The sequence below is a fragment of the Antechinus flavipes genome, chromosome 1, assembly GCF_016432865.1.
Source record: "Antechinus flavipes isolate AdamAnt ecotype Samford, QLD, Australia chromosome 1, AdamAnt_v2, whole genome shotgun sequence".
NCBI lineage: Eukaryota > Metazoa > Chordata > Mammalia > Dasyuromorphia > Dasyuridae > Antechinus > Antechinus flavipes.
Genome location: NC_067398.1, coordinates 589,562,801 through 589,590,202, shown reverse-complemented (window position 1 = coordinate 589,590,202; position 27,402 = coordinate 589,562,801). Strand labels below are relative to the sequence as shown.

At 34.1% G+C, this 27,402-nt stretch overlaps 1 protein-coding gene across 1 annotated transcript; it reads left to right on the top strand.

The window, feature by feature from the left end:
* The first annotated feature begins 93 nt into the window (after window positions 1–93).
* Window positions 94–25,091, top strand: SLC25A32 (solute carrier family 25 member 32). The gene is made up of 7 exons (XM_051970967.1): window positions 94–341; window positions 6,762–6,912; window positions 15,397–15,482; window positions 17,069–17,226; window positions 20,865–20,978; window positions 21,412–21,557; window positions 23,621–25,091. The coding sequence occupies exons 1-7, from the start codon at window positions 188–190 to the stop codon at window positions 23,751–23,753; spliced, it is 942 nt and encodes a 313-aa protein (XP_051826927.1). The 5' UTR covers window positions 94–187; the 3' UTR covers window positions 23,754–25,091.
* The last annotated feature ends 2,311 nt before the right edge of the window (window positions 25,092–27,402 follow it).

Sequence of the window (27,402 nt, the reverse complement as noted above, 5' to 3'; positions counted from 1 at the left end):
CCCGCCACGCCCCCCGCCCTCTGCTCCGTGGAGTCTTAGGGTCCCCGCGCGCAGGTCGCACCGACCCCGGCTCGCGACCCGCGCTGTTCCGCCGATCCAGGCGGCGACGGTCGCTACAGTGGCGGCGACGGCGTCCCGTCCTACTTCCGCGGCTCTGGACGCCGTGGTGTCCGCGGCTCCCGACATCATGACTGCCCAGGGCCAGTCGACGGCAGGGTCGTCGCCTCTGTCCACCGTGTTCCGTCATGTGCGATACGAGAACCTGGTGGCGGGCATCAGCGGCGGTGTCCTCTCCAACCTGGCGCTGCATCCGCTTGACCTGGTGAAGATCCGCTTCGCCGGTAAGAGGCCGCCCGGGCCGGGGAGGGGGAGGCAGCTCGCGCTGCTGCTCAGCCATGCGGGATACTTAGGGTCAGAGCGGGCGGGGGTGGGGCGGGGGACAGAGAGCTTGCCCTGGCTGGCCTCCCGTCCATGGGACCCCGCCCTTAGGGTGCCAAGACAGGACAGCTTTCGGCCCGTCGCTAAGTGCGGAAATCCTCCCTTGCACCACGCGCGGGGGACCCTGGAGTGGCTGCCACGAGGACGGTTACGAGGAAACAAGCACATGACAGGGCACCCACCCAACGACAGCGGTCTGAGGGCGGGGAGAGGACACCTGGCATGCTAGCGGGAGCTTTAGGGGAGAATGGGAGCCAATGTTTTTTCTTTTTCTGGGGTCCGCACCTTTGCCTCAGAGCAGCTTCTCTTGAAATACCCAAATCATAGTCACCTGAGTAATTGAAGCGTGGAGAGATTTAGTAACGTCTTAAACCCAGGTTTAGGGAGACTGTCAGCAAGCATTTATTAAGCGCCTACTAAATGCCGAGCACTTTGAATGATGTGAGATACAAAGAAACCCCCTTTCAAGGAACTCGATGCCATAACTCCTTTTCATGAAGAAGTGCATAGTCAGAGGCCACAGTACATTTTTAGAACGTTTGAGTGTCATATCAGCATGTTATGTTTAAAATATTCTGAACTATTACGGTCTAGGTAGGTAGACAAGTTCAAATCCCATTCCCTGATGAATCAGCCTTTCCTGATCCCCTTGATACTAGTACTTATCTCCAATTATTGCTCTATATAACGTTTATCGAGGTAAATTTTCTCCACCGGTAAGTTGAGTACATGTAGATCCCAACAAATCAATCTCTAATAATTTAAGTGCCCTCTAAGTGAGGGGGCTTGCCCCAAGTAGCTCAGAATCTATTGGGAGAGACAGCAAACAAATTTTCCCTATTTAGCACATTCCCTGGCACAGAAGACATTTAATAAATGCTTGATCTGATATTTACTCACTGGATGAGCATTTAATCTTTTCAGGCTTCCTCATCTGGCAAATAAAGGAAATGATATTTGTATACCTAAGTAAGGATCAAATGAAATGTTTTGTGGAAACAAAATTAAGAAAAAGTCATGAAAAATAAAAACAGCATTTTTTTTTTTTGCAAATTATGAAAAGGCTGCTTAAACAACTGAGCTTTAAAATTGAATTTTATTGTTAATTTTATTGTTGTTAAAATTTTAATTGTTTACAGATTGGGTTTTGTTTTAAGTATTAGATCTGAGAAGTGAGCCATGTGATTATTTAGAGAATTTCATTTATTTCCTTGGGGGCTAATTAAAGGTTCTATGCATAGTATTCAGTACATTGGGAGAAGGCCAGATTTTGAGTCAGATGTCTTGGGTTCAAATACTGATTCTGCTATTTATTGGGTATAAGTTAATCTGCCTCTCTGTTCCCATTTGTTTGGTATGGGAGTTTGACTAAAATCTAAGATCTAAATCTATGATTCTACCAATGATGTGGAGAAGCATAGTACAAATAGCATTCTGGACTGTTACAAGTATTTTTTTCAGGATATTACTATCTATGTGACTATAGGAAAATCATATCTCAGAACCTCATCTGTAAAATGAGGATATCATTTTACACCTACCTCTGATAGTTTTTGTGAAGAAAATTCAAACCTTAAAGCACTAGGCAATGAATTATGAGGAACTGTGAAACAAGATAGATTGGAGTTCAGATCTCATCCCTGATGTTTACTGACTTGGTGAGCTTCAGTTTTATCATCTATGAAGTAGATATAATAATACCTAGAGTATCTACCTCAGGATCAAATGAAACTATGTAAACCACTTTGAATACTGTAATAGGTTTTATAAATATTTGTTATTCCCTCACTTAGGAGAAATCAAACTAATCAAACGGTCATTTAGATAAGGAGTGTTAAACTTAATCATTGTAGCTCTGTAGTACAGCCCATATTAAATTATAGAATATTAAATGTGAAAGTTAAGGAATATATTTCAGCTCAAAATTAGACAGATTTTTCTAAGATTTAGCTAAGTCCAAAAATACAGTTAACTGTCTTGTGAGGTAGGGAAATGTTCATTTGAGGACTGAAGGACAATCTGGAGAGGGAGAGACAAAAGGAGGAAGAGAGACAGAGAGAATGAGATTGTTAAATATTCTTAGTATTTAAAAGCACTCTCCCAGACACTATGCTGGGTTGGAGATAGAAATATAAGCAAAAAGACATACTTTGTTCTTTCAAAGAACTCCCTTTCTAATATGGGATAATAGTACATAAAGGGATAGGAGTGTGGTATGAAGATGACCTAGTAATAGCATGGAAGCCTTGTTCTTATAAAGATAAATCTAAAACGGATTTAACAGAGCCTGGCATCCTATTGGCTGATTCCTTGGGAGAAGGAAGAAGAAGAAATAGGAGTGATGACCAGATTAAGAACAGTTAGTTAATAGTCAACAAGCACTTAATAAACTTATACTCTGTACTAATTACTTGTATTAAGTGCTAGAGATTCAAAGACCAAAGGGGGGAAAAATGGCTCTCAAGAAGATCACATTATAAAAAGAAAGCATACTAAAAAAAACATGAAAATACAAGAAAGTATACAGAGTAGATGGATTATCTCAGAAGGTAGCCATGGAAGCAGGCAGTTTGGGGACCAGAAAAGGCACAAGGTGAGATTTGAACTGAGTCTTGAAGCCAGTAGCTGACTATGAGGAATAAGAACACTGCAAGCCTGATTAATAGCCAGTGAAAATGCAGACTGGAGGAACAAAGAAATACAATGTAACATGTAAAGTACAGCCAGAAGGCAAGTCTTATTGGATTTTATAGTTTAAGAAAACTGAACCAAGTAGTAAAAGACTTTAAATGCAAAATTGAACATTTTATATTTAGAGATTTGAGGCAAGAGCTCCAACCCATTATTATATTATGGTTATACCCATACATATACGTGTGTGTGTGTGTGTGTGTGTGTGTGTGTGTGTGTGTGTGTTTCCAGGCTTGAGGTAAAGTTTGCACCATGGTATAGCCATTAAGTGAAAATCAGTTAGAACTAGAGATTTAAATCTTAGAATTAGCTGCAAAGCCTTGATAATTGAAACTTGAAAGCTGATATGTTCACTAAGCAAAGTATAATAGAGCAAGAGTTCTTAAACTGGGATCCATGAATTTTTTAAAATATATTTTGCTAACTTTATATATAATTGCTTTGCTTCATAATTATGTACCTTTTAAAACATTTTGAAAAGAATTCCATCACACACACAAAAAAATTAAGAACCCTTGATGCTCTTAGTTATTAGTGTCTTTTTCCTTCTCAAATTACTTGGTATTTTTTTATCTGTTTGTTTTATTTCTTATTACCATGCAGGTTTCTCAAGGACGAGATAGTTTTTCAGGTTTATATTTGTATCTAATCCCTTGTACATAGTAGATACTTAAAGAACTTACACTTTAAACTTAATTTTTTTCGATTCATTTACCATGTTATCTGAAATTTTCAAAGTGATTCCCAGTAAGTAGACTTCTATTAATCTTAAAAAATATTTTGGACTATATTTACGTCATTCTTCTTTGTGTTACCTCTTATTGCTCTAGGTTCACAAAAAAGAGATTGGTTTTCATTTTTTAATTTTTTTTTTTTAATGCTTTTAAATATCCAAGGAGACTCGGTAGTCACAAGTCACTTCTGAAGTCATAAGATTTCCTTTCAACACAGTACTAATTAGCTATGTTGCCCAGATGACATTTTCTGTACCACTTCCTTAGCACCTAGGATATTGTCTTATCTCTTAAGTCTTCAGTTTTTATTTAGCCAACTTCTCAGCAGCTAAAGATTTTAAGATAATTGTAAAACTAGCAAGAATAGTTGGAGAGGAGTGGGGTCATGCAGAATGAGATATCTTCATTTAATAGTTTTTATCTTGTATAATGTCTTTCTAGTATTATGAATTTTTATGCTCCAGTGATATACATGTTTGATAAAATGATTTATATTTCTTTTTTAAGCTCTGTGTGGAATAGTACCAGGGCAATTAATATGTAGTAAGCACAATATAAAGGATAGTTACAATTATTATGTGTAATCTGACTCCAGTGGGCTTAAACAAGTTAGAAAGACGTGAATTCAAATTTGGCCTCACTTACTAGCTATGTGATCCTTAACTCATTTTGCCTCAGTTCCTCATCTGTAAAATAAGCAGAAGAAAAAAATGGCAAACCATTCCAGTATCCTTGCCAAAAAAAACTCCAAAAAAGGTCAAAAAGAATTAGGCACAACTGAAATGATCAAACATGATTTTGAGTATAATATAGAGTAAAATATTATAGTAGGGAATAAAAGTGTCTGAAAAGAAAGAGGATGGTACCTATTATTATAAGAATTTTGGCACATAACTTTTTTTAATTAATTAGTTACTATTTTTCAAACATTCAAAACAATTACTTTTCATTTGTTTTTTAAGATTTTTGAGTTCTAGGTTCTCTCCCTTACCTCCACCACAATTAAGAAACCACAGACATAACTTTTCTTTTTTCTTGCTTTCTTTTTGTTTACAAAGCATATGCATGGGTAATTTTTCCAACATTGACCCTTGCAAAACCTTTTGTTCCAAATTTCACATAACTTTTCAAAAGAACAAATGTAGAGATCTTTGGACTAAAGCCATAATCAGTTGGTCTTTGACAAGCCAAGTGCTTCTGAACTCCACCTGGGCAGCATTACAGGGATGGGTATGAGCTTCATGTTGAAAGAAATGAAAGAAAGAAAAATAGGGAAGTAGTTTACTGTATCAAAAGACTTTTGAAAGGGAAAGAGAAACCTAAAGCCCAAGGAGAACATCAAAAAGCTAAGAGAGAAATTGAATAATTCATTTAAAGGAGTAGCAAAACTGCACTATTGAGCAGATTAGTTATAAAAGGAATTTACTTTCCCTTTGAGCTATTAATGTTTCTTCTCTACATTGGGGAGAAAAAAACCTGCTTTATTTACTGAAACAATTTTGAGAGGCAAGATTATGAGAAATTTTGGATTTGTAGATTAAAAAACTTTGGGATTTTTGTAAATAAAGCACTTTTAAAAATATATTTGTCAAGAAATCTTATTTTCCATATATATATATATATATATATACACACACACACACACACACACACATTCATAAATACATTTAGCATTCTATATTTTCTCATTCATTGTTTTGTTTTATTTTTCATTAGAGGATAATTTTTACATGATTTTAGAATTAAAACGGCTCTGAGACCAATTAATCCAGCCCATACCTGAAAGAATGCTTTTTACAATGTACATCCCCATCGTACATCATTATTATTCCCCACTGAGGGAAAATCCATTTCTTCCTTAGACACATTACATTTTGAATAACTAACTGTTAATACATTTTCTTTGCAATGTTTTACATTCTTGTACATGTATAATCTATATCTGATTGCTTATTGGGAGAGGAGAGAAAAGGGAGAGAAGAAAAGAATTTGGAACTCAAAACTTTTTTTAAAAGATAAAAATGTTTTGTAAAATGTTGGGGAAAAAATAAAATATATATTTTTTTAAAAAGAAAAAAAATTTCCTTACATGAAGTCTAAATTTGCCCTTTAAAATGTCTATTCATTACTTCAACAACATGATGTAAGTGTCTAGAGAGTTGTCTTGGAATCAGAAAGACTTGTGGGTTCAAATCCAATATCAAATATATCAGCAACTATTTGTAAAGTGTCAACAATGTGCCATACATTTTGCTAAGCCTTTGGAATATAAATTTTAAAAATGTTCAAATATTTTTTCCAGACCAGCAAAATAATTTGGGACCAGGTTGTAAAAAGCTTTAAAAGCTAAACTGATGTTTTTGTTTTGTTTTGTTTTTTCTAGAGGTGGTAAGCAGCCATTGGAGTTTATTAAGTAGATTGTCTACTCTCTCCTTATCTAGTTATCAGTTAAAGAAAAATAATAACTGTTATGATCATAAACAAGTCATTTCTATAACATTTTGAATACTTCAAGAAAAAATGCCATATGGACCTTAGAGATAAAATTTTTGCTTACACAAAAAATTTTGCTTCATACATATAAAGATTTTGTCTTCATAATTTTTTTTCGCATGTGAAAAAGAGATTTATAAAATATCAACAGTTATATATCCTATTTACCATCAATGAGAATCTTAATGTTGAAGCCTCAGTTTTCTTATTTGTAAAATGAAGGGTTTGGTTTAGATGACCTTTGATGTTCTTCCCAGATCCTTGACTGTAGGGGTAAGGTAGAAAGGGAAAAGAATAAACCTCCTATTCACTAGTAATTGTACTAAGCATTTTACCAGTATCCTATTTTTGACAGAATGAGTAGAAATCAATTTTAACTAATTTTTTATATTCTTTAATATGTAGTGAGTGACGGACTGGAACTGAGACCGAAATATAAAGGAATAGTGCATTGTTTAACCACTATTTGGAAAGTTGATGGACTACGAGGCCTTTATCAAGGAGTAACTCCAAATGTATGGGGTGCAGGTTTGTCTTGGGGACTCTACTTTTTCTTGTAAGTATATCAAAAGAGATTTCATTATATTCTATGAGAGAACATGAATTTTTTTGAAGCAATATTTACCCTTCCTTTTATAGCACAATGTTGATCAAGCTAAATAGCCAGCCTCATTTTAACTTGTTGAGATTTGTGTAAAGGACTTGGAAAGTGCTATGTAACACCCTTCGTGATCTCTGGTCATAAATATGTCTTTGGGAGGAGACAACTTTCCATTTAAGAGAAGGCTCTTTTAAGGTAGATTTTCTGCCCACTTTTGCCTTATAAAAATTGTCTAAGTAGAAGTAAACTTCTTCTAGTGGCCACATGTTGCTCTTTTCATGGTTCATATTTATTTCTGGCAATGGGTATTTATGTACAGGGCAAAGAAGTAAAAATCACTTACTTTGATTTTGCCATTATATAATGGTTTGGGGTGAGCATTTGTGGGAAAGAATGGAATTTGAATCAAACTCTTTTTTTTTTTTTTTTTTTTTTTTTTTTAGTTGTAAGTTTTATTTTTTTTTTTCATAATTATAACTTTTTATTGACAGACCCCATGCCTGGGGTCTGTAATTTTTTACAACATTATCCCTTGCATTCACTTCTGTTCCGACTTTTCCCCTCCCTCCCTCCACCTTCTTCCCCAGATGGCAAGCAGTCCTATACATGTTAAATATGTCACAGTATAGCCTAGATACAATATATGTATGCAGAACCGAACAGTTCTCTTGTTGCACAGGAAGAATTGGATTCAGAAGGTAAAAATAACCCCGGGAAGAAAAACAAAAATACAGACAGTTTACATTCATTTCCCAGTGTTCTTTCTTTGGATGTAGGTGCTTCTGTCTATCATTGATCAATTGAAACTGAGTTAGATCTTCTTTTTGTCGAAGAAATCCACTTCCATCAGAATACATCCTCATACAGTATTATTGTTGAAGTATATAATGATCTCCTGGTTCTGCTCATTTCACTTAGCATCAGTTCATGTAAGTCTCTCCAAGCCTCTGTGTATTGATCTTGCTGGTCATTTCTTACAGAACAATAATATTCCATAATAATTCATATACCACAATTTATTCAGCCATTCTCCAATTGATGGGCATCGTTCATTTTCCAGTTTCAAGCCACTACAAACAGGGCTGCCACAAACATTTTGGCACATACAGGTCCCTTTCCCTTCTTTAGTATCTCTTTGGGATATAAGCCCAGTAGTAGCACTGCTGGATCAAAGGGTATGCACAGTTTGATAACTTTTTGAGCACAGTTCCAAATCTCTCTCCAGAATGGCTGGATGTATTCACAATTCCACCAACAGTGTATTAGTATCCCTGTTTTCCCACATCCCCTCCAACATTCCGCATTATCTTTCCCTGTCATTCTAGCCAATCTGACAGGTGTGTAGTGGTATCTCAGAGTTGTCTTAATTTGCATTTCTCTGATTAATAATGACTTGGAGCATCTTTTCATATGGCTAGAAATAGTTTCAATTTCTTCATCTGAGAATTGTCTGTTCATGTCCTTTGACCATTTATCAATTGGAGAATGGCTTGATTTCTTATAAATTAGAGTCAGTTCTCTATATATTTTGGAAATGAGGCCTTTATCAGAACCTTTAACTGTAAAAATGTTTTCCCACTTTATTGCTTCCCTTCTAATCTTGTCTACATTAGTTTTGTTTGTACAAAAACTTTTCAATTTGATATAATCAAAATTTTCTATTTTGTAATCCATAATGATCTCTAATTCTTCTTTGGTCATACATTCCTTCCTCTTCCACAGATCTGAGAGGTAAACTATCCTATGTTCTTCCAATTTATTTATAATCACATTGTTTATGCCTAGGTCATGAACCCATTTTGACCTTTTCTTGGTGTACAGTGTTAAGTGTGGGTCAATGCCTAGTTTCTGCCATATTAATTTCCAATTTTCCCAGCAATTTTTGTTAAATAGTGAGTTCTTATCCCCAAAACTGGAGTCTTTGGGTTTGTCTAACACTAGATTATTAAAGTTATTGGCTGTTTTGTCCTTTGAATCTAACCCACTGAATCAAACTCTTAAGAAAATATTTTTATTGTCTGTGGATCACTCACATGTGTTCATGATTATCAATATTTATTGGGGAAGAGGTATTGGTTCTAATGTTCTCCAAGAACACAAAATTCTGTATTGTGAACCTGGAAAAGTGGAAAGGTCCAAGGTGAATGTTGGCTTTCATAAACAAAACATACATTTATGCCACATGAGAACTTTGGGCAAAAGAGAGATCTCAGGTGAATGAGAAGATAGAAATGATGATGCTTCAAGGGATGGCCCACTGCATCTTCTTTGCTTTCTAACATTTGACCAACTTCTACTACTACTTATTTTTGTCCTTCTTCAAAACCTATTCTATTTCTGCCATTTGGAAACAACTGCAATTCTTTTGGACACAGAGAGAACAAAACATATATGATTGTAATATTGTCATATTGTCATACAGTTAATGAGGCAGAAACTATCTTAGAAATAGTCTAATCAATTTAGTTCATTTAATAGATGTAATTGAGACCTGGAAAACTTAAGCAACTTGCTTAGGGTCATACATGGAGCAGAGTTCTGCTATAAATTCACTTTTCCAAATCTGTTGTTTTTTACCATACATATAAACACTGTCTCATCATTTTCTATCATAAACACACAAGAACACAATAGCACAACCTTGACATAACCATATGTTATGAGAAGAGGGCCTGAGTTGTAGATTGCAAACCATCCATGTATGGCCATGCTATGTGACTCTGGTCTCTGATTCCTATAAATCTATTGTGAGTAGAAAGGGGAACACACAGTGTTAGAAATCTTCAAGATATTTTGACATTGCATGAATATTAATGAAGCTGTCAATTATCTCTCATTCTCACTATTTGACTGGTCCATTTTTTTTTACCCAGTTATATATTTCTCTGATACATTTTATACTGTTTTGCCCACATAATTTCTCATTTGCAATGTGTTCAGTCTTCTCATAGCTAACATTTATCTTCTCCATTGCTTTTTGGGTGATCTTCAAGTTCAGTTCTTTAAGGACTACAGTATTCAGTCAATTACTTAACAAGCATTTATTGAGCAACAACTGTGTGCAAGTTACTGTATTTTATGACTCATAGCCATACAACATCCATTTTAGTATTTTAAAAATCAACCATTGCTTTAAAGAGAAGTCTAGGCTTATTAAAAGAATGATGCTAAATAAATAAAATAATTTTGTGATTTCTGAAAAGTACATTATTTCTCCATTTATAGTATTTATCCAAAGTATATTTACTGATGACTGGGTATGGTTATTATTCAATTCTGTGTCATAGTCTAGACATGTAATGTTTTGTTTGTTTGTTTTCCCTCAGGATGGATAGTTCTGTTAAACTATTGAATCCTTATATATCTTATTTAGAAGACTTTGCATTGTTTGGCAGAATAGGAGTTTTTAGAACATCTTAGCATCCATAGGAAATTCTTCCCTATGTGAACTCTGTCTCAATGATAAACACCTTTGGCAAACATGCATATTCTTGGTTTATGTGACAATATTTGAACAAAGTTAAATTTGTATTACCATATATACTCGAGTATAAGCCGAGTTTTTCTGCCCAATTTTTGGGCAGAAAATCCCCTCCTCAGGGCCGGTACGGTGATATGGCTGTTCCTGTAGTATCACAGTCGGTAACCGGACTGTATACTAATGCTGGCAACCACTCTACATACGTATACCGGCACCCGCTCTCTTTCTCTGCCGGCACCGGTGTGCTACCTAAACCTACTGATATAATAAGGTTTCCCAGATTTTGGGGTTAAAATTAGGGCCTCGGCTTATATTCGGGTCGGCTTATACTCAAGTATATACGGTACTTTTTTTTTTTCAGGATATCTTACATGGTTTCAGTATCTGCACGGACAACATTTTTGGAGTATTTTTTAAAGCAAATGCTTTTTTATAATCAACAAACAAGTGAGATCTTGTTTTCTTTACATCTTTCAGCCTCTTATGTGATTGTAAATATATGATCTACTGTAGAGCATTTTTTTGGCAGAAAGATATTTTTTCCTTCTCATAACTTCATCATAAATATACTGTTTTAAAACTTTGATAAACAGCATGTAAATTAAAACAATTGCTTTTCATTCTGTCACCTTAACAAAAATGAAAAAAGATGGAAATAGTAAATGTAGTAAATAGTAAAAAATGATGAAAATATGTGGATACAGGCATTTGGTCAAATTGTAGATTGATTCAGTTACTCTTCTGGAGTAATATGTATCTGTCCATTGCTGGACATATTTTAGGGAAGTCAAAAGCAAAGAAAGATCCTGTATTACATCAAAATATTCATAGCAGCAAATGAATGACAAGAAACTAACAAGTGCTGAACAATTAGGTAATGGCTAAATAAATTGTAATGCAGAAAAGCAGTAGAATATCATTGCACCTTAGCAAATCTATCCAAGAATTTTTAATTGCATACCGTAGGGTCAGATGCTATGGAGCAAAAAAGACAAAAATGATACAGCCTCTGCTTTCAAGGAACTTAGGTTCTATAGAAATAAAAATGAGAAATTCAGAAAAACATGGGAAATTATATGTGAATTGATGCAGAATGAAGTAAGCGAATACTCCCGGGGCGGGGGGGAAAGGGGGAGAAGAGAGAGAAAGAGCACAGCAATTTAAAATGAAAAAACAATAAAACAAAAAGCAGTGCTGTGTAATTATAATGATCCAGTTTGACTAGGGAGAAGAGTTGAGAAAATATATTTTTCTCATTGTAGAAGTGAGGGCCCATGGATATAGAATCCCTCAGTTGACATAATTGGGTTTGCTGAACTACTTTTCCTTTTTCTTTTGAAATCTTTTTTGTAAGGATGTGATATAAAAGCTAACTATAATAAAAAAAATGAATAATTTTATAGAAAGAAAATAGTGGGTATATGACTTAGTAGTTAATTATGTAACAGAGTCCCTCCCTTTTAAACTCTTTCCTTGAAGGTACAATTCTTAAGAATTCCGCAGCAACCTAAAAATAGTATCACTTGCTAGTGATTCTTTATGTATACATGGTTTATGTATACTTGGTTTATTCCAATTGTTTTCTTCAGTGTCATTTCTATTTCTTCATACAGCACATCTGTATGAGATATTAAAGTGCATATGTGGTGGTTCCCTAGATTTTGATGATGAAACAAGTTTGTAATAACATGTTTACAAATAGTTTTCATTTTTATCTGTTATCTTTAATTCCATATTTCTTTTGCTAGTCAAGAAATTATTTTAAAGTAGATAGATTTTCTTTATTTAAAAAAAAAAAAAGGAATGTTTGTTAAGTGATGGCAATCTTTTCCTACTTGGTACTTGGCTTCAATTAAAGCATGCATCCATAAAGTAGTTGTTGTCTTGGTCATTGTCAAATGGTCCAAAGACCCTCATCTGAGAGGAAAATGATGAATATTCTTTCCCCTTTTTAAATCTCTCAACAAAAACAAAATAGTTTTCTGAAGCCCAGACTAGATAAAGTGAGAATTCTGCATTACTTATATACCTTCCTTCTTAGATAATATTCTTCCTTGACTTTTTGAAGTTGTTGTATTCAATTAAGTTACTTTTCCAGATGTCTCAGAGTCATAATTATGAACTCTGGCTGTTGACCTGTATAATGACTCCATGGCCTGTTGAGATGAGCAGAGTGGGACTCTGTCTACTTGTTCATCAACCCAGATTACCATGCTTTTTTTTTCTTTTTTCTTCTTTAAGTATTGATGTCTGTCTTTAAATTTTTTCTGTCTTTCTATCATCCATTTGCTTCTTTTCGATGCCAGTTCCTCTTTTTCTCTTTGTAATTGGTTATCAGGCTTCTTAGAGTTTTAAATAAAAGAAGGGTAAATTTCAAGTGAATTCCTGAGGGACTCTCCATTGAGCAAAGTTCATAAATTTTTGTGATATCTTTTTTGATTACTTTTTTGGCTGTTTCATATACTTGAAACGTAGCTTTTAGATAAGTATTGTTACAATAAAGAAAAAGTTATTTCTCAGATGTGTTTTTTTGTTTGTTTATTTTTATAAGTACACTAGACTTGAGTTGGGAAACTTCGTCCTATTCTCTGATCTGTTGGATCTATCCATGTTACTTTGGGCAAATCACTTTATTTCCCTGGAACTCATTCCTTATATGTAGAATGAAACAGTTGGACTAGTTGACCTCTAAGAAATCTTGCTATTAAAAAAGATATTTCAATAAGAGACCTTCTATTTCGGAATCTTGTGAAAATTTAGATTCCCAAATAGAAGGTCTCTTACTTTCATCAGGAAAGAGAATAAACATTTACATAGAACTTACTATGTTCCAGGCACTACAGTAAATTTTTTTTCAAATATGATCTCCTTTGATCCTCACAACAGTCCTTGGTGGTAAGTGCTATTCATAATTTCTAGTTGGGAGAACTGTGGCAAAACGAAAAGACTTAATCAGGACATAAAGCTAGGAAGTGTCTAGGTTGGATTTCAATTTAGGTCTTCCTGAATCGAAACCCCCACCCAGCTCCTTCCAAACCAGTGATTTTTAACCTTCTTAACCTTTTTGTGTCATAAATTTCTATAGACACTTCAGAATATTATTTTTCAATGCATAAAATAAAATATATAGGACTAAAAAGGAAAACAATTATATTGACACACTTTTAAAAACAAATTGATAAATCCTCTCAATTAAGAACCCCTATTCTAGACCATTATGTCATCACCATCACTAGCTACTCTCCCTGCCCTCCCTTTTCCTATTACTTGTAAAGTACAACACTTAGTAGCTTATCCTCATTGTTTTTCATTTGCCATATCTAATCTGTTGCTAAGGCCTATTGATTTCAACTTTGCAATATCCTCAAATATGACCCCTTCTCTTCTCTGACACTACTGTCACTCTGATGCAGGCTTTTATCACTTCGTGCTGGACTATCCCAATATCCTGCTGATGGATCTGCCTGTCTCATCTCCCTTCCCACTCCAATCCATTCCTCATTGAGCCACCAAAGTGAACATCCATCTATGTCAACTCTTATTCGGCAAAACCCCCAAGATCAAATACAAAATCCTGTTTGATGTTAAAAAGTCCCTTATAATCAGACTCCCTCTTTCCCTTCCCCCCAACATATTTTTCTAGTTTTCTTACACCTCACTCCTTACCATGTATTCTTCAGTATAGTGACCTTATTATTCCACAGACAAGAAATTTTGTCTCTCTCTTTTTAATAATATTTAATTTTTCCCCAATTATGTGTAAAAACGATTTTTGTCATTTGTTGTTTTTTTTGTTTCAAATTCTATCCCTTTTTATCTTCTTTTCCCTCCTGTCTAAGAATGTAAGCAGTTTGATATAGTTTATTCATCTCTAATCATGTAAAGCATTTTCTTGTTAGTCGTTTAGTCTTCACTTCACTTTTCTCTGGCTATTTCCTATATCTGGAATTCTTTCCCTCCTCATCTCTACTTTATGTCTTCCTTTTAATTCCCAATATCTTAGCTTCTACATATATAGAATTTGCCATCTTTTAAAAATTGTTAATCTTTTGATGACCCCTTATTACATTCCCCACAGTAGCTATTCAGACTTTTCTTAACCCTACTCTACTCTGAGGGTCAATTTCCTTATCTATAAAATGGGATAACAATATTTCCACAGAGTTGTTGTGAGGAATGTGCTTTGTAAACCTTACAGCACAGTGGAATAATGAGCTATTATGTAAGCAATTGGTTCTCAGGAACTTTTGGTTATTCATAATATCTTTTGTTTTATATTTCTTTCCCTCCCATTCCCAGAATCACAGATTTTAAAAATTAAAAGCAATCTTTGCAGCTATTTAGTCCATCTATCCAAAAATCTGTAGTAAGAAAGAACCCAGAACCTTTTGAGACAGCCCATTTTGTTTTGTGCTGGTTTTAATTGTTAAGGAATTTATCTCTGTTTTTAGGTTGCTGATCCCTTAGGATCAAGAACATGAACTTATTTAAACTTTGCATTTTATCTCTCATATCCTTCTTCACTGTGCCTTGAGTATAATAGGTATTCAGGAAACATTTATTAAATTAATGTTTCTCCCTTTAAAAATACTCTTTGTGTCTTTTTTTTTCTTCCCCATCATCAGATAATTGATTAAACATGTGCTCTAATAAAATCTAATCCATCCCCCCCACACCTTGAAAGAAGTGTTAATATTGCTAGATACTGAAGTAAATTATAATTCAGAATTACTTTTTACTTTCATGATGTAGCTTCTCAGCTGCCATGCATTGGAGAAAATTCTTCTGCTAAAGCTCAGTATTTGAAAAATAAAGTTTTTTCTGTTTGTATTATAGTTCAGCTTTAAATATTATAACATTTTAAACATTTATATTAAAACATTTTAGAATAACTCAAAACACTAAATGTTTAATTTATCTTTCCTCATTTTCATTGAAATCTCATTTAATTCTTTTAGCTACAACGCCATTAAATCATATAAGACAGAGGGGAGAACAGAACGGCTAGAGGCAACAGAATACCTTGTTTCAGCTGCTGAAGCTGGTAAGGAAATGTATAATTTATAAAAATTCCATCACATTAATCTATAAAAACTGCAGTATTTTATCACACCTTCTTTATAATGACTGTTTTCTATTCAGCTGTATCAATTGGATGAAACTGGATATTACATGAAATTCTTGGGAAGGCATTTTATTCTGGATAGATTTGAAATAATATACTTTTAATATCTAAGCAAAGTTGTAGATTCATAAGAAACAAATTATGTAATTTGCAGAAAGAGGGGGAAAAAGTGTTTTAGTTTCCTAATTATTTAATTTAGGACACTGTTTAATTGATTGTTTTATAGAACAAAAATATGAAGTGTGACTTACTCCCTTATGGCATCTAATTCAGTGTTTAACATGTTCCAGGTTTAATAGATATTGATTAACTTTTTAGAAAAACCAAGAAAATATGCAGATATTAAAGAAATTATAAAATAATTTTTTTAAGTTTTACATATTTGCAAAATCTTTACTATTTCATGGTACTTTGTTATTTTCTATTTATCTCATTTTTATGGAATGAACTATGATTGAGAACTTGGTTTAGTTTATTGAAGTATTTAAATAAAAGGGGAAAACATGGGTATATGACAGTATAAATATTTTGCTTTTTTCCATCTATGTCTGCTTTGCTGTGTATAATACTTAATACACTACTATTTAGAATAAGGCATTTTTTTTTAATAGTGGAGTTGAATCATAGAATTGCTGAAATGACTGGCTTAAAGGAGCAAAGTGCTCTGAGTATGAATTTATAAAATCATATATTCAGATGACCCCCAAATTACAAATAGATTATGTTCCAAAATTAATTTATAAATCATTTCTTTAGAACCCAAAAGGTACTTCCCAAATGTTTCCCACAGAAACAATGTGATATATGGAAATTAAGTTTCCATGCTAGACCACAAAAGCCTATTTTAACCCTAGTGAGCATTACTACTATATTTTTAAAAGTTAGATAGCTTTTTTTGATGGGTAATATATCATCCTAATTATTTTAAATATTTCTGTGAGAAAAGTGTTCCCACTCTTCACAACAGAAAAGGCAATGTAGAAACCCAGCAAATATAACTCTCCCTTCCCCTTCTTTCCCCTCCCTTTACCTCTTCCCTCTTCCCTACCATCAAAGCATCTGAACAAGAGGATGAAAGGAATTGGGAGAGTAAGTCCTAGGAACCAATGGGAAGGAGAGAGCAATGAAGAAACCAGCTTAAGTACCTTCACTATTTACCTACTTTGGGACACCCAGATTCCCACTCCAAGTCAAGCTCTTGAAAATGTACCCAAGGAGTGAGTTATGATCCCCTTTTTTAGCCCCACTCCAAGGAGTGCTGTAACCAATAGGCCCCATTGTCCACAATAAAATCTTGTCATCTTCCCAAAATGCCTTTTCTCTCCTATCCTTCTGCAGCTAAGGCCACTGGGTCCACCTTAAGATAAGCACACAGTGATTTAGGTCACTTCTTTACCTCCTGGTTTCCAAGGAGAGTTCATCTTTGTCTCCCAGTAATACTTTTAAGTATTTGTAGCATTCATTAGTCGAGAAAGTACATATGTAATTAAACTTCTCTATTTTAGGGGCCATGACACTTTGTATTACCAACCCATTATGGGTTACAAAGACTCGACTTATGTTACAGTATGATGTTGTCAGTACTCCCCAGAGACAGTACAAAGGAATGATGGATACCCTTGTAAAGATATATAAATATGAAGGTGTACGTGGATTATACAAGGTACTTTTTATTTGGTTGTTTTAAATCATTAGGATACATAAATATATATATTGTTACTTGAAGAGTTAGTTGCCACATAAATTTGCATTGATCTTTTAGGTTCAGATTCTGAAAGATTCCAGTACTCAGTCCTAAAAAGAAACAAGCCTAGGAGCAAGTAATAATTTTAATAGAAATAAAATATATTCCACAGTAAGGGTATTTTCACTTTAGGCTATTTCTGTTTACTGCCATATGATGCATCACGGTGATGTGGATGAAAGGGAAACAAAATTGCCCAAAATTTTGTAGTCATCTTATTTTAATATGTAGATAGTTTGGCATGCATTTACGCTTTAAACAATTCTGCTGGTTAGCGAAATATTTTGTTTTATAGGTCAATAAGATCTTTCTGATTGTTACAATTTATAATTGTAAATAAATGTTTAAAAAGAAGATTTGCTACACAACGCATGCCAATGTCAGATAAGTAATGCACATGATGGCAAAAAAATGTCAGCATCAAATTCAGTACAGAGCTATGACCTATATTTTTGGTTAATTACATTCATATTTTAACTAACCTAATTTAATGAGATCTTTAGATTTTTTTAAGGCTGTGGACAAAATAAGCAAAATTTCTTCCCAGATATTTACAGACAAACACAGAAATGATTACAATTACTTCTCTATATTTGTGGATGAAAGAGGATACGACATTCATAATTTTACATTATAGGTATTAATATTATGAAACCTTGGAAAGGACACTTCACAACTTGGACTTCCGTTTTCTTATATCTAAGTTGAAAGAAAACTTCTGAAGCCCATATATACATCAGCTCTAAATCAATGATGATCCTGTGATTCAATCCAGTCCTGAAATTTTCCTATAACACTGCTTTAGTCAACATAGAAGAGTTTTGATTGTTCAATGTGTGTAAGAAATTGATTAGGATCTTAAATTATTTAATGCATTATATTTCTTTCCTGTCTTCCTTTTTTGTACTCCAGACATTGTCAGCCTGCTGGCCAAATTTGGCCTGCTACCTATTTATTATTTTTTATATAGCCCCAACTAAATAAAGATGTTTACACCTTTAAATAAAATTTGTTGTATTTTAAAATGTAAACATCTCTGTTGGTTGTTACCCTTACTCTCTACCCCTTCCCTTTCCTGTGACAGAAAAAAAAGAACCATGCATAATAGATCTATGATTTCATCTCATTATTATATAATATTCAACAGTGTCAGTAGAGCAAGTCATTCATTTTCTGTTTATTTTATATGATCCTTATCCGTGTCCTTCATGAGAAGAATCTACCCATCGTGTTTTAGGCCTTCTTGATGATCTTTTTACCTTATTTATGTATTCATTAACATTACCACAGACCCTTTCTCATGAACTGACCTATTTCCTTTTCTTCTCAGGTATTAAATGAATCTTAAGCACTGCATCTTACATGCATTTAATTATTATTATGCTGCAGCCTAATTGTACCCACCATAGGTTACCCACAGTTTTGATTTAGCAGAATAGATTATAATGAATTGTAGCTATATAGCTTCACTGGAAGAATAAAGAGAGGGACTAAACCTGTAATTTCATTGGTATAAGGAACTCCCTATAAATAAATTCTCTCTTAATGCAAGTTGGCACCTTCTTGGTCTCAGAAAATTGCCTAGAACTTGTCTGGGCTTACATTGCTAGTACACATTAGAGCAGAATGGGAATCCAGATCTTTGGGCTCTAAGTCTAGGTTTCTAACCATTACACTGTGCTTCTTCTCTGGCACACAGAAATGCTTAATGCATTAGAAGAATATCAATCTTAAACAACTGGGATTTGGTTTCAGGGAGATAATTTTTAAATAAAATTGAACTATTAGACTAAATGACCTCTAAAGACATTTCTAAGATTAAAATTGTCTAATTCCTTTAAATAGCAAGCTCCTAAACTTATTTAAAGAAAGATTCATCTTTTTTCTTTTTTTAAACTAATATATCATTGTCTTAGTTGATAGAGAGTTGGATGAACAACCTCCAGAGTTGGTCTGTCAATATATATACATATATGTGTGCATGTATGCATAAATATATACATACATGTGTGGGCAAACAGAACAGTTTGGACTGGGCCTAAAACTGAATAGGAGGGCTGAATCTCATTTGGGAAATTTTTTAGTACTTTTTAATGACTCAAAATTGGAACAAAGCTCCAGCTTCAAACATGGTATTTTTGTAATGATACTGTATGGCTACATTCTTTTACACTACAATTTCTAAAGAATTTTAATTGCAGATGATTCAGAGCAGGGAAGAAATATATAGTAGGTGGGAGTAAACTTCAGGATATCATTTAATGAAGAATTACACACAAGAAGTAGCATAATAGTAGTACCAAAGATGAATGTCTGCTGGAGCTGTGAATTGAGCTAGCTTTTTTTGCAACAGAATTTGAAATTCTCTTTCATATTTTAGAGCTATTTATACCCTTTGAGCTAGCACTACTATTTCTGTGCCCCAAAGAGGTGAAAGACAGAAATGCCCTGTAAATACCTGAATATTAATTAGTATCCTTGTTTCTTAGGAGAGCAGGGAGAGACAAAAAGTAGGTATACATGAGTTGGAGAACGTCTTAGATAGTTGTGATTTGTATAAATATAGTGAAAAGTTATTGTGTCTTAAACAAATAGGAAACATTAAGAGAAGTATGAAAAGGCTTATGTGCATTTATGCAGAGCAGATTAGAACAAGGAGAATAATATGAACATTGATTACAATAATGTGACTGAAAACATTATAGGGCAGCTAAATTCAAAGGCAAAAAAACAATGTTGGTTCCATAAGATTCGTGATAGAACTTCATCTCTTTTCAGTAGAGGAATAGGAGACTAGAGGTGCTAAATATTTCATTTGCTTTTAAAAGCATTTGCTGTATTAATTTTGCTTTATTGTTTGTGTTTGTGCAAAAGTGAGTAAGAGATATGAGGGTGAGAGAATATTTGGAAAGATTTAATCCAAAAAAAAAAAAAAAAATCTGTGAAACATTAACATTTAAGAAGGAAGGTAGGCCAATTATACACTAAAAATGAGGAATAATTGTCTACCTTCCTCAGTGGTATCCACATAATGTCAGGAGACTCAGAGAAAGTGCTTTGGATAATTTTCAAAAAGATATAAGCAGGAATATATAGCAGAATATATGGGTATGCAAGGATGCTATCCCACATTGATGAAAAGGCACATACTTTGAAGTATTATGCTTTTAAGTATAAATATGGACCTGGTTTTCTGCCTTTTAAAGACTCACCCAGCTAAGTAGAATGACTTATCACTTAAAGTTTAGTCATAAAGTGGTAACAATACATTATAATGAGCTCTGGCTTTTTTAATCAGAGGGCCTGGGTTCAAATCCCATCCATTTGTTCACCAATGTTACCTAGCCTTAGTCCTCAGAATCTTCAATTGTAAGATGAGGGGGTTAGACCAGGTAGCCTCTAATATCCTTTCTAGTTCTAAAAGATGATTCTGTGTTGAATTTTTATTACCATAACAACTTTCTATGGTTTTGGAGTGTTGAAATACATATTAAATGTGACTTTTATAGTCACGTTTTACTATTTCAATAGATATTGTAACTTTTTTTTTAATCTAGGGATTTCTGCCTGGGCTGATTGGAACATCACATGGAGCACTTCAGTTCATGGCATATGAATTGCTGAAATTGAAGTACAACACACACATTAATAGATTACCAGATGCGCAGTTGGTAAGAAATTCTTGAAAAGATGGTCTAATTTACTTTTAAAGAAAATGTATAAATTGAAATTGGCTTTTTGAAGATAATCATCAAATGTGCTAGAAATTCAAATCATATTAACCTTTGGGTGTCAGTTTTCAATACTCAAAAATTGATTTTTCCCCCCATTTGTCATTTATAATATGCCACAAATTGTGTTCTAAAGTTGGTGTTTAGAACTCTTTTAAAATGCCATATGTAGTTAATGAGAACATGGATATATTTAAGAAATTTTAAAGTTTGCAATTAAGCACATTTTGAATACTTGTTGCTTTGTTTTAGCTTAGCTTTACTGCATCATTTAAGAGGACTTAAAAGAAAGCTTTATAAGCTCAAGGTAGGAAATTTGTACAATTTAAGAAATATCCAGAAAAGACATAACTATATTGTCTTATTGTTTTAGAGCACAATAGAATATATATCAGTTGCAGCGATGTCAAAAATATTTGCTGTGGCAGCAACATACCCATATCAAGTAGTGAGAGCCCGACTTCAAGATCAACATATTTTTTACAACGGTGTACTTGATGTAATCAACAGGACATGGAGGTGAGGTAACAACTGCTAAATGTCTCATATAGTATAGAATTGGTAATAATGATGTAGCAATGACTAGCTTGTGGAAGACCTTGGATTTTGCTTTTTTGTTTTTATATAGAATAAAATATTTGCTCTAAAACATTTTGAGAAAGCTATAATTTAGACTGACTCTTTGTAGACACTTTATCTCAAAGTAGTACTTGTTTTCTGTTGGGTAGCTCAACCGTACAAATACATTGTTATTTTGTACAGATATAGATGAATTGGAAGTGGAAGAGATCTCCACACTTTGTTTTAGATCTTTTCAAAAGCTGAGTATTAAAGTATGATAAATTTACTTCCATTCAATTCACTTCCTCAGGGACTTATGACTTTGTGGGTGGGCAAATTTCTTCCAAGAAACATTGAACATACCTCATTTGTAACTTAGTTGATAGCGTAATAAAACACGGGTGTCAAACATAGCCCAAAATGTAATTGAGAAATGATTAACAAAATAAATAAAAATGTAGTAGAACATCAATAATGGTAATTTGTAGTTTTCCAAGGCAATATGTACAGTCTCCCATTGATCTCAGAGTTGTCTCAGGTACAGATATGTTTACTCTTGCCATGGTCCCACAGACAGATGCCAGACAAGATTTGAATCTGAGTCTTCCTGATTCCCAACTCCAACATTATCTCCTTCAATCATTTTTTAAAGCTTTAAGCACCTACTGTGAGCTAGGCATTACGAATACAAAAACAAGAATGAAATATCCTTACCCATAAAGAGCTTACAATATAGCAGGAGGAGACAATGTGTACATTTACAATGAGTTTTTTTTTTTTTTAAGTATAAGAAATGGAGGAGGCAGGATGGGCATCTAAAGAGCTTAGAATGACCATTATTTTCTTAATAATGAGGTAAGGTCCCCAGCTCTAAAGTTGTAGGAGAAATCACTATTGTAGGGAGTGTGATAGCTAATTAGCAAGGAACAGATGGATTGCTTTATTGTATTAAGGTCCCACTTCAGGTCAGCTAACCTCAATCTGTGATGAGCACTTTTGCAGCACATTGTCTGACTTTTTTTGGACTCCTCAGTAATGTATGAGTAAAAGTAGATAAGGTTGCATTAATGGAGAATTAAGGTTAGGAAGAGTTAAGTGACACCAAGCCTGAGAATTCTGTGATGGGAGAGTGCAGGAAAGTTTACTGTTCAGCAGATTGTTTCAAGAGTTGAGATTGGAAAGAGAGAACAGTGAAGACAGAGCAGAGGTTATAGTTTAGGATCCAATAAGGATAAGGAAAAGATAAAATAATAGGTAACAATCTTGGTTGTAAAAGTTAAGCATGATTGGAACAGCTAGTTGGTGCAGTAGATAGAGCAGCAGCCCTGAAGTCAGGAGGACCTGAGTTCAAATCTGGTCTCAGATACTTAACACTTCCTAGCTGTGTGACCCTGGGCAAGTCACTTAACCCCAATTCTTCAGCAACAAAAAAAGTAAAGCATGATTAAGAATGATGGCATGATCCAGGATTTGACCTCTCCTTCCTGCACACTGCTTTTTTAGTTCTAATTAACAAGTATTTATGAAAAGCCTACTCTTTACCTAGTTTCTAATTTTATGCCAATATCACATAGATTATATATCAATAAAATTCAATTGTGAATAAGTATGATAATTGGTAAATGGCATTTCTGTAGGCTTACACAATTTCAGTCTTATGGGAAAAGTTTTCTAGCAGCTACACTTTAAGATGAAATGATTTTAAAAGTCATCCTTTGCAGTTCTTTGAAAAAGATTGCTTTCTTTCCTGTTCTTTATTTTAATCAGGTCAGATCAGGTCAGGATGGTAAACCATAACTAAATGTATATAAACAGTTGTATTCACATTTATACAAACAAAATAACTAAATGGCACTTCTCAAAGGCTCTAAATAGCAACGAGTATTATTTCCTTGTTCATCTTAGAACATTAAGTGGAAATTTTAGATATTCTTTCTCCTATGTTGTGTTTTGATTCAATTTTATTCAGTATTTTCACTCTAGTTATTTTGTAGACTGACTTATTTTTCTCCCTTCTATAGGAAAGAAGGCATCCTTGGATTTTACAAAGGAATTGTCCCTAATTTGATTAGAGTGACTCCAGCCTGTTGCATTACCTTTCTAGTTTACGAAAATGTCTGCCATTTTTTACTTGGCCTTAGAGGAGAAGAGTAAATGTAAAGAAAATAATGCAAAAATATCTGCCAAGAAACATCATACTCCTTAGTGCTCATTATTCAAAAAATGGAAGAAATAATGCATAACAGCATTTATCCAATTCAAATCAACTTTGAACTGTTGAAAGAAGTCAAAGAACTGATGAATCCTCAAAAGTTTTCTGGGTTTGCTCTCATTGATCTATATGACTTGGCTGTCTTTGCCTAGAATAGCTGCCGTCAAAACAATATTAAAACTGACATGAAGTGTATAGCTCCGTGAATTTGTCCATTTCGTTGTTCAAATAGAAGCTGATTTTGCAACATTTGTCTAGTGGATTAAATGATTTGCCTTTATTGCTAAACTGAACTGTATAGATTGGTTTTTAAAATCTGCTTTTGTGCAATAGTATGAAGTTGTCCTCTGTACAAGGATACATGGTGGTATATATGTAATAGTTGACTTTAAGGGAATGATTTCGAACTTTAGAAGGTTTGCTGAAAGAAGTGCCCAAATTTAGAGTATATCAGAATCAGTGGACAGTGAAACAAGCATTCACTAGTGATATACTTTGGTTTTAGGTTAGTTTGTACTCTGCTGAAATTCCATGCCTCTCTCAGGATTAAGGAGTGAGTGGAGTCTGTATCTATTGTAATAACAATTCTCTTCCCTCCCCCCCAGTTTAAAGTTTACTTTCAGATCCAAGTTTTCTGAAAACTGGCATTGAATATACTTTTGATTTTTCAAATCTCATCGTGCTCCCAGACTGAGTATCTCTGTCTTGATTTACATACAATTTAATAGAGATGCTTACAGAATTCCTCTGCAGATTCAGTGTTGTATTACTTAACTGGTTGATTATATATAAAATGGAAAACAGTCTTCCCAGTTATGCTCTAACTTTGGAATATCGGGGTCTGGATTCCATTGGTTGGTCAAATTCATGTTTTTACATGAAATACAAATTTTACCTGTACTTATTATTGTTGATTTTATTTTTAATGAGGCATTGCAGGAGCGGCTTAAATAAAAAGATATTACCCTTTCCCTTTACCCTAAAATGTTGAAATAGTAATTATATTCTTATTTATCATAAATATCTATGACTGCTATTGCACTACCATCTGTTTCTTGTAAATAAAATATTGCAATTTTCAAAGCCATATTTAAATGGTTCTTTGAAAATGGATCTATTTTTACATTTTGAATGGTATTGTTTTTCAAATAAAGCTGAAATAAATAATGTTATGTGTATTTCCTATGTAGGCATTGATACTATACCTGGAAATGTGTTTTAAGGTTCTAATAAAATCTTTTCATTCGTGCTTCTCAAGAACTAATAGATTATAGCAAAAAGTTCATGAGATTCTGATGGTGATTCCTTTTTGCATAACATTGATAAAGCTAATATTTTGTTTTCACATTAACAGTATGAATTTTCATCCCATGATCATTTATCAAATGCCTACTATGTAACAGGAATTAGGCAGGGGGCTGTAAGAAAAGTAAATAAGAACAGGATATGAACTCCCCCATCAAAGAACTTAGTCAAGTCTAGTTGGTTAGATGACCCAAATCATAGAATTTAAGAATTAAAAGGATATCCAAGTGCCAATTAATACAAAAGAATAATTCACAAATGCTTATTGTTATGGTAAACATCATCTTGGGAATTGAGAGAAGGTGGTAGGAATTGGGCCAATAGATGAGATGAATAATGAAGAGGAGATTGGGGATGGCAAAGCTAATCTAAGCAATGCTTTAGGAAAGTTTGGTAGGTGAGAACAGGAAAGGACTGGAGGATGGAGAGCCAGTTAGTATACTGACATAGTAACAATAATTGACATGAGAATAACGGTTTTAAGGAATTTTTTTTACCAGTGAAAATCACTCCTGGAAATCGATATATATGTATGTCTATTTTTATAGTTAACTCCTATATACATATATATATATATATATATATATATGACTATTTTTATAGTTAACTCCTATACTACAGTTATGGACAGGAGTGAGCTTGGAAGTGGCATGACCTGTACAGAATTATAAATAGCAAAGCCAGAATTTACTCCAATCCAGAACTTTACCAGGCATTGAGCCTGAACAAAGTTAGTGGCATTAGTAGTAAAAATGATGAGGGATATGCTAGAGACATCTGTCAAAGATCCACAGCACTCTTAAGATTGGGAATGGGGGGGAGAGGGTTTAAAAAAAAAAAAAAAGAAAAGTGTCAAAGATGATTTGTGCTACCAGGATACTGGGAATGCTTGGTAGTACCACTAAGAAGTAGAAAAATCAGGATGGAAGTTTGTCCATTTTGAACATTTACGTGAATTCTTTTCATCTGAAGAACAATTGGAGAAACTGGCATTTATCCTGGAGAAAAGAAAATTCAGGGGAAGATAATGAAAACTATTCAAGTCTAGGCAATCCGGGTAAATCTAATGGGCAGTAAAAAAATATGGATCTAGACAGATTTGGAATCTTAACAGTGGTGAGAATTGAAGGCATAGAAATGCAAAGATCCCCCAAACGAGAGTACAAAGAAAAGGGAGGGAAGAACAGAACTCTAAGCAATGCTCATATTTAGAATTTGGAAGGAGGAAGCTGAGTCCAAGAAAGGAGAATCATGTTTTAATGATCAGCACCTGAGGCCACTAATTCTATCTGTTCTTTGCCAATATCTTGGAACTACTAGTGGCCAACCATCCCTTAGTTCTGCTCTTGCTCGGGAAGTGCTGGGTTCTGCCATCTGGGATGGACTGTATTTGTGTCTCCACTTGCTTTATTTGCCCCCCACCTGCTTTGACTCTCCTTTGAAATCCTCACAAGCTTTGTCCTATTGGCATCTTCTGAGGCTGAAAAAACTTTTTTTCTGTGTTAAAATGATCATTTGAAAAAATAAACATTTTTTTTATCAAAGCAATAGCTAGAGGTGTATTTGCTTACTGAGACTTCACCCTACTCCTACTCCCAATACCCACTGCTAAAAACAAAAAAATGGGGAAAACAAGATATGAACCTTTCTTTCAAAGAACTTAGTCAAGTCTGCCAGGGGAGATGATCCAAATCACAGAATTCAGGAACTGATAAAATATCCAAGTGCCAATTAATAGAAAAATTGCTAAACCCCCTACTTAAACAGTTTTAGCAGGCTACAAACTCAATATGAAATAGCAGTATGATATAGCAACTATACAAATGAATGTGATCTTAGACTGAATTAAGAGAGGAATAATTTCCAAGAATTATATGATTGTTCCTTGGTACTCAGTCAATCCTCAGAGGACCATATCTGAAGTACTGTTTAGTTCTGAGCACCATCTCTGGAGAGTATCCAGGAGACTGAGAGTGGTAAAGGCAAGGGTATACTTAAGTTAGCTCCAGGGGTATGCAGAAGAGCCAGTTATCAAATGTTCATTTTGAACATTTGAGTTCTTTTCATGTGGGCATCAGTTGAAGAAATTGGGGTTTAACTAGGAGAAAAGAAAACTCAGGAGAAAATATGAAAACTATTCAATATTTGTCAGGCTATCATGGAGAAAGGATTAAATTTAATTTCCTCATCTCTGTAATGCCGGAGAAACTGAGGCAGGAGAGAGATTAGAGAGTTTTTAATATTTTATTAATGGGAGAGTAAGATTGACTGGACAGGACTCTCATC

Bases quoted from the DNA above. Each gene is read 5' to 3' on its own strand.
- SLC25A32 (XM_051970967.1), top strand. From the start codon at position 188: ATGACTGCCCAGGGCCAGTCGACGGCAGGGTCGTCGCCTCTGTCCACC. The intron at 342-6,761 runs GTAAGAGGCCGC...TTTAATATGTAG, and splicing joins GGTGAAGATCCGCTTCGCCG to TGAGTGACGGACTGGAACTG. The intron at 20,979-21,411 runs GTAAGAAATTCT...TTATTGTTTTAG, and splicing joins GATTACCAGATGCGCAGTTG to AGCACAATAGAATATATATC.